Source organism: Lissotriton helveticus, chromosome 2_1 (genome assembly GCF_964261635.1).
Source record: "Lissotriton helveticus chromosome 2_1, aLisHel1.1, whole genome shotgun sequence".
Classification (NCBI taxonomy): domain Eukaryota; kingdom Metazoa; phylum Chordata; class Amphibia; order Caudata; family Salamandridae; genus Lissotriton; species Lissotriton helveticus.
Genome location: NC_136059.1, coordinates 184,459,693 through 184,472,214, shown reverse-complemented (window position 1 = coordinate 184,472,214; position 12,522 = coordinate 184,459,693). Strand labels below are relative to the sequence as shown.

The 12,522-nt window shown below is 41.6% G+C and overlaps 1 protein-coding gene across 1 annotated transcript in view; it reads right to left on the bottom strand.

Moving 5' to 3' along the window:
- SIGMAR1 (sigma non-opioid intracellular receptor 1) overlaps positions 1–10,871 on the bottom strand; it is a 115,867-nt gene extending 104,996 nt beyond the window's left edge. The window contains exon 1 of the mRNA XM_078674694.1: positions 10,558–10,871. Within this exon, the coding sequence (XP_078530820.1) occupies positions 10,558–10,705 (148 nt within the window). The 5' untranslated portion in view covers positions 10,706–10,871. The remainder of the gene's footprint in view (positions 1–10,557) is intronic.
- Between the last annotated feature and the right edge of the window lie 1,651 nt (positions 10,872–12,522).

The window sequence follows — 12,522 nt, the reverse complement described above, 5'->3', positions numbered from 1 at the left end:
TATGTGCTACAATAGGAAAGTTTTTGAACACATTTATAAAGTCTGGTTCATTTGCTATCATTTCCCAACGTTTTTTGAGAATTTGTCTGATCCTGTGTGATTGCGTGGAATGCTTCATCACAAACACTATTCGTTCGTTGGGTGATTTCTCTGTTTTCTGCAACAGTCTTTTTCTGTCCATTAAAGAGACTCTTTGCACTGAGTCTTCCAAAACCTTCATTGGGTAGCCTCTTTCAGTGTATCTCTCTACCTGTTCTTTGAATGACGTGTCACACTCTGTTTGATCAGAAGAAATCCTTTTAATTCTAATCTACTGTGAAGTCGGTAAATGATTCTTCAGACTCCTTGGGTGTGCACTCGTGTAATGTAGCGCATTGTTGACGTCCGTAGGTTTACGTAAGACAGTAGCCGAAATACCTTGTGGTGTTTTCCGAATCTCTATATCCAGAAACTGTATCTTATGATCTTGGATGTTATGGGTAAATTGAATTCTGGGGTTGCATTCATTCAGTTCTTTGATTCTTTGTTCCAACTCCTGTTTACTGCCACGCCAGATCACCAAAATGTCATCTATGAATCGTAAAAATAATACCAAGTTCTCTGTCCACCTTGTATCTGTGAGAATATGTTGTTGTTCAAAGTGCGCCATGAATGTATTCGCGTAGGCTGGGGCCCCCGAAAAGCCCATGGATGTAACCAGCTGATAAAGGTGGAAAACTGTAAACAGGAGTTGGAACAAAGAATCAAAGATCTGAATGAATGCAACCCCAGAATTCAATTTACCCATAACATCCAAGATCATAAGATACAGTTTCTGGATATAGAGATTCGGAAAACACCACAAGGTATTTCGACTACTGTCTTTCGTAAACCTACGGACGTCAACAATGCGCTACATTACACGAGTGCACACCCAAGGAGTCTGAAGAATCATTTACCGACTTCACAGTTGATTAGAATTAAAAGGATTTCTTCTGATCAAACAGAGTGTGACACGTCATTCAAAGAACAGGTAGAGAGATACACTGAAAGAGGCTACCCAATGAAGGTTTTGGAAGACTCAGTGCAAAGAGTCTATTTAATGGACAGAAAAAGACTGTTGCAGAAAACAGAGAAATCACCCAACGAACGAATAGTGTTTGTGATGAAGCATTCCACGCAATCACACAGGATCAGACAAATTCTCAAAAAACGTTGGGAAATGATAGCAAATGAAACAGACTTTATAAATGTGTTCAAAAACTTTCCTATTGTAGCACATACCCGAGCAAAAAACATTAGGGAGATACTTAAACATTCACGTAGAACCCAAACAACCAACTTCAAAAGGGATGAGGAAGTGCCACAACTGTGGTCAATGCAATAATGTCATTGTGAGCAAGGTGTATTCGCACCCACACACTGGCAAAGACATAATTCTAAAACACAGTGCTGATTGCAACTCTACAGGTGTAATTTATGCGATTCTTTGTCCATGTGGATTGACTTATGTGGGGAGAACCTCCAGAAAAATAAAGACTCGCATCATCGAGCACAAGAGCACTATACGCAATAAATCATCCACATCTAGTTTAGCAACTCATTGGACCAACTCATTTCATACTATACCACAATTGAGATTCACTGTATTGGAATCAGTAGAAAAACACAGGTACAGATCATAACATTGCATTATCCCGCAGGGAGACCTTCTGGATTAAGAGATTGGGTACCTTGACACCGGGGGGGTTGAATGACCAGTACGAAATATTATGTTTTTTATGATAATTGTTCAATTATCGCACACGTTATGTAAAGTTGTTGAAGTGGGAGTCTACAGAACTCATTGTGGAGAGGTGTGGCTCACTGGTTAGAGGCGGCAGACCTGTAAGCAGAGAACGGCCCGGGACCAGGGTTTAATTTCCGACGCGGCAGGGTCTTGGACCAAGGTCAACGGACTCGATAATTCTCGCCTCAGTGCCTACTCTAACCAGGGAACACACTCGGTAACTCTGGGCATTAAGCTTGCCTCATCTCTACAACGGCCCCCCACAGACGCTGGGGATGCCTGGTTTCACCCTGGAGATACCCAGAAAGGGACCATCTCACAGGGAAAACCAGGACGGGTTCCCCAGCGGTCTACAGCGCCAGGACACTCGGGTAGAGTAACAGTGCGCTTTACAAGTATCCCACATTTACATTTACATAACATGAACAGATGTTAACAACTTGTACTGTATTTTCCAAGCAGAATCACTGTTTAAATAGACTTTCTTTCATTCAATCACTTTATGACCAGGTCAGAGAATACAATGTGCATAAAGGTTTTGAATGTAACGTTATGTTACACGAATCAAACATAAGCTTTATGCTCTTGCCGAACCGGGTTATCTGTATTAATATTGTCAGCGCATGTAAATAACAGATGTGGTAGTTTGACTCTAGTTGAGCAAAGGGTTGCATAGATTTTTCTCAATCAACGCTAAGCATAGGTGCTAGTGATTCAATGTACAGGATTAACACTATGTCCCTTTTTATTTCACATTATTTTTGTTTTTAGTTATTACTTCGTTTTCAACACATCTATTTTTTACTCATCAATTCACACGTGGGTTAACACACTAGCAACAGTTGTAGTGTTTTCGACAATCATGGTCTCCGGGTTTTCGGTAGCATATTGCCATAAAAGGAAACCAATGACGGACCGGATGTTGATGCCGGAAGTAATCTGTTGGTCAGAGTACGCCGTAGCGAGCGAGGTAGGCGCCTTCCACGCAGTATTATAATAAGGCACATTTTAGACGCATACCTGGCATAGAGTATTTTCAGGTTTGACCCGTTGTTATACTCAAATTTCCAGTGAGAGCATTCGAAAGAACTTTGAAGAGTGACAGCGGCCAGGGAGAATTAGTACGGCACACACAACATCGGAACTGGGTAAGCGGTGGTCTGGGTTCATTTTTTGAAGCAGTGATTGATATAATAGTGTTGCAACTCCGTAAGAACTTGGCTCTTATTTAATATTTAAATCGTCAGTTGCAGATCACAATCAGAAACGGTTGATAATTTGAGTAGCACGAATAGGGTAAGTGTGTGTTTACATATGTTAACCACAGCATGGATTTGGTCGACACGTAAAATTAGGAGTTTCTCTTCAATCCACCTAATAGATAGGTTACGGCAGTTCACTGATGGTTTGGTGGCGTTTTTTCACCGTTTTTTCACTGTTCCAGTGCACATACATGACTGATAGGTTTTGGTAGTATACTTTGGGTAGGTTGCGTTTTTCTGACTGTTTCAGAGTGTACACAGGACTGGGTATTTAGTGTTGATTAATATACATCATTTCATCATAACACACTTTATTTACTTACTTGCTATATTTTTTGGAAAGTAGTGTTAATTTTAATTGACAATTATGTACATAGGGTTGTAGATAATGGCAAATTACATTATTTTGTAGTGCCCGGAAACGGAACTGAAGTGCGAATTACCGAAAAATACTGAATTCTAAGGACTTGATTTGACACAAAAATCACACTCCCCTGAAGAAGGGTCGCACATGACCCGAAATGCATTGGGAAATGTTACTATATTGCTTCTAAATTGAAAATGTTGTTACGTGAATAGAGAATGATGCATTAGAGTCGATTTATGTTTAGATTTTTTATACTTTCAATTGTCTAATGTACTGAAATTTTTTAAATGCTTTAAGTGAACAAGTAAACTGTAAGCAACACTGAAAATAAGAATTTTATTGTTTATTTTGGGTGTATAAGTTTGGACCACAGTCAGGATAAAATTGATGTAATATTTTGAAACCCACGGGACACAGGCAGAGCTCCCAGACAGGCCTGGTTGGTTCCAGGTCTCTACAGAGTTTTAGGACCCAACAGTTCAAAGAAGACTTAGTCGTGCAACATGCCTGGTATTTGTGTAACCAGTTCTCCTAGTTAACGAGATATCGCACCACAGTTCAGCAGCTTCCTTGGTGGGCAAGGCCTTCTTCAGCTCCAATGGACTCTACCTTCTCCTGTGACCAATTTCCTCTCGAGCTGGCAGCTAAAATCCTTAGCACAGTAAGCTGTAAATGTCTTGGTGTGCCTGGTCCATAAACTGGCTTCTCAGTTTCTGCCAAAAGTCTTTGGAGGATGCTCCCAGTCAAGGATTGTTAGACCTGAACTCTTCATGTAGCGTTTCCCCAAACTTTTTGCTTGAGCTGATTCTTTTGTGGTGGCCTTTCCCAAGGTAAATGCAGTGCGAAAGTGCGCGTACCCTTCCTACACACATTTGGAAGTGGTGCTGACCTCGTGTCATTAAAAATGTGTCCGGCCTTGAGTTCACACAATAAAATCTGTTTTAAAAAAATAAATGTGTCCGGCCTGCCATTGCATGCTGGTGTGCGCCCTTGCACCAATGGTATCCCTAAATACGCGTGTGCTTCTGCACTGGGGGTGGGTTTGTGTCTGTCTGGAATCGGACATGATTCACGACACTGGACTGCAGGCTCAACTATTACTTATATTCATTTAAAAATATATATTATACAGAGGCTCTCAAAATACTTTCTGCTCTGATGAGGACCCTATAAAGTGTGTTAGGATCGAAACACAAATGGATATGAAATGAGCAGGAGCAGTTTCATTTGTTAAAGCAAGTGATGCTCAATACACCACTTACTTTCATTTCTTCGTGCTCCTGGAATTCGTATCACCCCTAATATTACTGCCTTGAATGCATATGTTATTGCTCACCTTCTTGCATGCATACACTAGCACTTGAATAATGCACTGATGCGATCACCATTTCATTTGTTGTTCAGAGATGGTTTGCAGTTTGATAACAATTTGAATATACTCTGGCAATCTGGGGACAGACTGTGCCTCCATAAACGCTTCAGCTTACTTTTGAAGCAACATGCACAACTGGAGCAGATAAAACTGTTCCAACACATATTATTCCCCTATTTATAGAGTCTGCCTGAACCCTTGGTGACACAAATGTCTCTGTTGCCAGACTATGCATCCCTATTTTATGTGCAGTATATAAAATAGAACATAACACTCCACAGAAACCCAACATGGCACAGTTATGAAGAGTAGTTAACAGTACTTGTCAACAAGTTGTGAGAGCCCCATATACAACAGAATCCATTAGACAGGACACTCCACCATCCAGCAGAGATCAGATACACCATGAAGTCAACACAAATTACAGTGTGTCACATCAAGCACAAAGCAATACCACTATCAGACTATAACTGGTGGACAAAGAGAAGATTAGTGACAACAGCCATGCAAGCGATTGATAAAGGTCTACGGTCTCATTTCTCAAGCGATTGATAAAGGTCTACGGTCTCATTTCTGGAATACAAATACTGAACAATGATTACAAAATGCTTTGAGACTACCAAAAGGACTGCAGATATTCCAGTTACATATCAATTCAACAAGTGTCCTCACACCAAAGATGTCGCACTGCACACTCTTACAAGGACCGCGCCACGGTAAAGACATAATCTCAGACTCTGAACTGTGATGGAGAGGTTGAAAGTACAAGGATTGAACCCGGAAGCACTACAATGCTAAACTAATGGCAGACCGAGCACTATGCAAATGCTAAAAGCTTAAAGTAACCCAATGCCCTGCTGCTGCTCTCCACCAAGTATTATGTACTTAGTAAACAACTACACCAACAATCAGCCATTTACGCTTTTTGGGGTGATCCAGGCTGTTTGCCGAGTCCCAGCTTGAAAGGCAGGTCTGTGTCAGTCCAGGTTGGTTTCAGGAGGACATTTATTTATTAGAGAGTTTTGATTGCGCTAGCTAGACCCAAAAGTATCAGAGTGCTTTACAACAGTAAATGTTCACATCAAAGATAACAAGTCTATACAGAGGATTTGAGTCAGAGCGCTTTACAACAGTAAAGGTTCACAACATAGATAGCAAGTATAGTTCACATTTCCAATCAAATCAAAGCTTTATTACGACAATTAAGTCTTAAAGCACATACATATAATAGAAAAAGAAGGTCAATATACATTAAAAAACCTTCAATTTATAAATTGTTAAAAAATACAATGTGTATATACAAAATAGAGAATAAATATAAAAATATTTAAAAAGATCTGGTCATAATACAGAGTAATTAATTGGGGCTGTTTAATATGTGCAAAAGGATTTGGATATTACTAATTCATTGGGGCTGATTAATATGTGCAAAAGGATTTGGATATTACTCAGCTTGAAAGTCCACCAACATGGCGCATACGTATGCTCCATAACCAACTAAGGAATTTGGCCATTGCTATGGCGATGAATGGTGTGGAATCAGAGCAGAGTACTCTCATTGCCGGGGCACAGTTTCTAAGGCCCAGTGATTTACATATCGGTCTTAACAATGCACGCCAAGGGATGGTATATGCGGGTCAAACTAGTAGGACATGTACTACTGTTTCAATTTGCTCTGGACATTTATTTATTTGAGAGTTTTAATAGCTCTAGCTAGACCCTAAAGTATCAGAGTGCTTTACAACAGTAAATGTTAGCGCTAGCTAAACCCAAAGGCACCAGAGTGCTTTACAACAGTAAATGTTCACATCAAAGATAACAAGTCTATACAGAGGATTTGAGTCAGAGCGCTTTACAACAGTAAATGTTCACAACATAGATAGCAAGTATAGTACACATTTATTATCACAAGCAATGGCTCCCAGTAGCACTTTGCTTTGCATTGCTCAGCTCTCGGCCTGAAAATGCAGCTCCTGGAAATTGAAAAGCCAACACTTAAGAAAAGTGGCTAAAAACAAATATACGGAAAGGGGCAAAATCCCAGTCATAATGTATTTCATCAGTACATACATACTATTTGTACATCATTCATTATCACCATTCATCAAAAGCAAGAGGGGAGGGTCTCTTCCTAGGACAGTCTCTCGTGTTCTGTACACAACCTCGCCTTCTGGGCTGCTTTCCTCTTCCTTTATTTTAGCCAAGAATATGCAATCCATGGACCCCATATCATCTTGAGGAAATACGTTTTTTTTCTTTAATAACTGTAGCGTATTGTCACTACCTGCTAGAGCTCCTAGCAGATTTTAAAAAATGCTCTTGCTTTCTTTTAATTTTTCCTGCATTTCCCCAACTCTCCATAAAATCGCATGTGCAGAAGATTATAAATGTGCAATGCTGTTCCTTTGTATATTTTATTACCCCAAGTAAAACATGCATTGCTAGTCAATTTTTGACAAACCTAAGTAAAAGCACTGTAAGTGATTCTTGTGGTCTGAGCTATATAGAACTCTCAATCAATAAAAACAAGCATTTGCAATGCAATAGGACTCGCATTTACGCGAGACCTATTGCATTGCAAACAGTAGTCCTCACGGACAACAGGAGGGAGGGCTGGGAGAAGGCACAGACAACGGGAGTGTGGCAGGGGGGAAAAGGCTCGGAAAACTGGAGTGCAGGTTGGGGAAGAAGGCACGGACAACAGGAGGGGTGAGGAGTAGACAAGGCAGTAGGAGAACATTGAAGAAAATAGTGCTCACAGTCTAAAATAACATGTATCGTGTAACACTTAAAGTAAAGGGGCCAGTAGCCATGGGAGGACATAAATGACAACATGGCCGTAAAAGGAGGGACTAACAAGCCTATAAACGAATCAAAAGCAACATTTACGAAGGACAAAGACACAAGCCAATGAAAAATATGGGTGGGGGAGTAGGTGGGGCTTCCCTCATGTCCTGAACTACAGCAGATCTTCGCCAGAGGATCGCTTGCGTGCAGACTCTAGGCTCAACCTAAAAACGCATACGCTGCTGGATCTGAATGTTAGCTTGTCTTATAGCCCTACCCGTGATTTAGGCAATATATTTTTTAAATAACGCACCTCAGGCTGTGCTGGTCTGCTCACAGGTCGTTATTGACCTAGGAGGCACCATACACATTTGTACAGAGAGGAAAGCTAGGACCTAGAGTGGTAAAACTTGGAACGTAAAGACAATACAAATAGTTTCTCAAACACACTAATCTCCGCACACCAAAACAACAGACTCTTAAGGAATAATGAAATGGGACAGGAAATAGACTGCTGGATATTGCAGAAGAAATTAAATCCAAGTAAAACATGCAAATTCAGTGACCGTGTCATGTAACCACAATAATTTTTTTTTACTTTTTTTTTTTAAAAGAACAATGGGGGGAAAACTTTTTAGGAATAGAGGCCCCTGGAATAAGTAACTACATAAAAGTATTTGTGCATCGTGTTCTCATAGACGTCACTGTGTAAAGTTCACGTTCCACAAGGGACAAAGAATGCTACAGGTGGCCTGGCATGGTCAATATGAGCAGGTAACTTAACGCCCCTCGTATCTGGTACAATATCCCAGTAATCATCAGGTCGCTCCAACCATGCTCCAGTTTAGGGTAGAGACGAAGACGGACTTCTGTAAAGAGCACTACAACACGATGCAGTGGCAGTTAACTTCTGCTTCCAGAACATATCTACCTCTCCAATAATTTGTTGACTTTGCCTTTGACCCTGTATAGAGCTGCTCTGCCCTTTGGTTAGATTTGCACAATACAAAGATCACACACATGCCTTTGGTTGATTGCAAAAGTAAAAATTAATTGCAGTCTCCTGTATGTAACAAGTAGTGGCATCTGTAGGGGATACTGGAATCTTTGGTCAAAGCTAGAGAAAGGCAGGCCTGAACAAAATGGCTGCAACTATCTCAAGCATTCCCCAACAGAACCATGGAAGCGTAGACACAGACACAGAAATTCAAGAAAGGCATGCCACGCTCAGGCATGCAGCAAAAAGGATAACTCAGCAACAAAAAACCTCTGCGGAGTTGGAGAGGAAGAAACCACAGACATCACGGCAGAGGCTTTGCTGTGGATACCGGTCCGAAAGAATGTAGCCCACACTTAATGGCCATATGATAAGAGGAACAAAGAATTTATAGGAATACAGGGTAAGGCACATGGAGTCACTGTTCAGTGTGCCGTGGAAAGGGATTAGTGAAAGTGCTATTAAGCCCCAATTCAAATGATGGGGCCAAGGACAATAGGACACTCGTAGATACACTGTAAAATTGCAGCAAGACCCCTACACAAAGTGCTCAGAACCTACATCTGGTACGGCGAGAAAGTAAGTAATATTGAATTTGGTTTCATTATTTTAAGTTTATACACAAGATGAAATCCAATACAAATTTAGAATGAGTTATGATTCAATAGAGAATAGATAACACAATTTCCCAAGCTGTCACGGACCCTTGCGAGACCAAACACGTTAGCACAAGGGCAACAGAATCACTGCTTAAAAGCATTAAGCTTCAGAAAGACATAATGTCATTGTACAAATATTCAAGTTCAGACAACACATGGTCTAATCACAATATGGAATCTGCTTCAAATTCCTTTTCAACTAAGCTAAGTTGGCATGAAATTTCGACCAGGTTCAATGACTTTTACACTCACTCAAAAAGCACTGCAGCCCTGGCTATAATGTGAGGAAGTACAAAATAAAATACTCAAGGAGAGCCTAACAAGCCTGGATCCCATGGAAACCCAAGACCTAGCAGGACACCTCATTGCAGACAAGCAGCAGCATCTAACACTTAAAATAGCAACTTTTTTTTTTAATACAGCCAATTTAGGCTCCACGAAATACCTATGTCTATAAACGGATCCTTAAGTAAGTCATGAGTAGACGAAGAACTTTAAAAAAGACAACAAGATGATCTGCTAATAGCAATGGCCTTGAGGCCAAATTAACCCTTCCAAAGAAAGGCGCTGTCCCATCAAGCTAGGACATACTGTGTATTTCATGGTGTAATCGGACAGATTATGTTTACGGATACAAATTACAAACACATTGACTCAATTAAACTGTACTAACTAATAAAGAAACAGTTGATGTAGCCACTGGTCTATAACTGATCACCTAAATGTGGGCCTAGAGAGATGCAAACAGGTAGTTCAGGTGCAGGACAATCTGAATAAATGTCATCAGTTTCACTTATTTTTGTCACCCTCTAACCTCGGAACTCTCTGGATCACCTCTCTCTACTTGCCATTTACCGTCCCTATATTTTGAACTACAATTTTAGCCACACTTCGCATTGACTACATTCAGAAATAAATTAAAAAAAATAAAAGCCGTATTCATTCTAGTTTTAAATGCTGCTTGACATGTACAGGTCTCAGCAGAGTAAACAAATACAACAGCTAGGTTTAAGATATGTGCATCGGTCGCTGAGCCTGGGTCATGCATTTTAAACTCGGTAAATGTATTCAGACTTTTCTTCAGTTTTTAAGGCTAGCCATTATATCAGAGTTGTGTGCTGAAAGTTGCCAGTTATCTATGCAGTTAATTCATGCAATTTTAAAGGAAGTAAAATAACACTACATCCTCCAGAATTCACTGATTTAACAAATCAAATGTTTAATGAAAACCAAGACTGGAACTGTGATGCCCTGTAAATCAGGCGATCTGTCAACTAAATCCCATGCTACTTGTGGGTCTCCCATCTATGCAGGGTCCGTCCCAGAGGCTAAAACGGGGTCTCACCTGCATGCTGCTTGGCCAGCTCTGCGATGTCCTTCTGGCTGAAGAGGTAGGTCTTAGAGCTGAGCCACATTCGCAGCAGCTGAATGGCCACGGCCAGGGCTCCCAGCACCAGCGCTGCCCGCAGTGCCCGGGAGTTGAGTACAGCCATGCTGCAGCCGGAGAGGACCTTGGGGGTGCAACGCTCCACCTGCAGCGCGCGCCGACTCCCCTGCCCTGGCGCAGACCGCACACGCCCTGGCGCGAGACGCGAAGAGTGGCACAGAACGGTGGCTGCGCGCGCACGCGCCCTGCTTGACACAGGCAGCCTGGAGACGTCCTGAAAGTCTAGCACGCACAGGTTACCAGCCGCATGTCGTGGAAAAAGGGCCAGACATTGTAGATAATGTAGGCGCCATCTTGGAAGGGAATAGCTTCTAGTTAGTCTCCCTCCATATAAGGACTTGAGCACTTAGGCCCTCAATTTCCTCTGTATTTGAGGGCCTATGTGTCTCATAAATTAATAGTAACATATTGTTGAATCCTATAAAGAATGTCGCCACCCTGTTCAATCTGATGGTAATATGGCCTACTAAGCACAGACTCTCACATTAAAAGAAAAAAACGTGATATGGCATTTGACTTTCTAGAGCTGATTATTTTCAGCCTTACTAAAACAACACACACACACACACACACACACACACACACACACACACACACACACACACACACACACACACACACACACACACACACACACACACACACACACACACACACACACACACACACACACACACACACACACACACACACACACACACACACACACACACACACACACACACACACACACACACACACACACACACACACACACACACACACACACACACACACACACACACACACACACACACACACACACACACACACACACACACACACACACACACACACACACACACACACACACACACACACACACACACACACACACACACACACACACACACACACACACACACACACACACACACACACACACACACACACACACACACACACACACACACACACACACACACACACACACACACACACACACACACACACACACACACACACACACACACACACACACACACACACACACTCTCTCTCTCTTTCTCTCTTTCTCTCTTTCTCTCTCTCTCTCTCTCTCTCTCTCTCTCTCTCTCTCTCTCTCTTATAGTTCTACTGGAAGGAGTTTAAATTTGCTTTCCCTTGCCTGGGTTCGGAGAAGCTCTCTCTAAAGTATCACTTGGTCGCCCCCGTTTCAAAGTCTGTGCACCACTGTTAAGTTTCCCAGGTCGATGCCTGATGTCCTGCTCTAGTCCAGTTGTTTTTCATTTGAATTCTGGGACTTGTACACTTTTTAATTACATTATACATATAGGACTACTAGTCCCAGAATCCAAAGGAAAAAAATGGACTGGAGCAGCACACTGGACCTGGGAAACTAGGCAGCTATGTTTGAGTATGATCCTCAAATACGTTGCCATACCTGACAACTCATCCTAATTTGACTGGTATCGCAACGCCCTGTTTTCTATCATAAAACCCTTGAAACAAGTAATGGCAAAGTCAATAGGCCTGGCATACGAATTAAAGTGACTTTTCTGTCACAGATGGTTGTAACACTCAATAAGTCATCACCCACATAACAAATAAGACTATAAGTCCCAGAATTCCAACAAAAAACCTGTACTGCAACAGCACATCACTCATGGACCTAGGAATCTTGGAAGGGCTGCCGGGGTCCATCTTTCAAAAGTATTGTAAATAGACTATCATTGCTTTAACGTTCAAGTATTTAGAGCCAACGTGTTGCCCATTTTGGAATGGTACAACAATGACACACTACAGCATTTAATAATGCCAACCTAGTTTAGAGGAAGTGGCCATGTGGAATGCGGCACACTGCACATTAAATGCAAGCTGTGG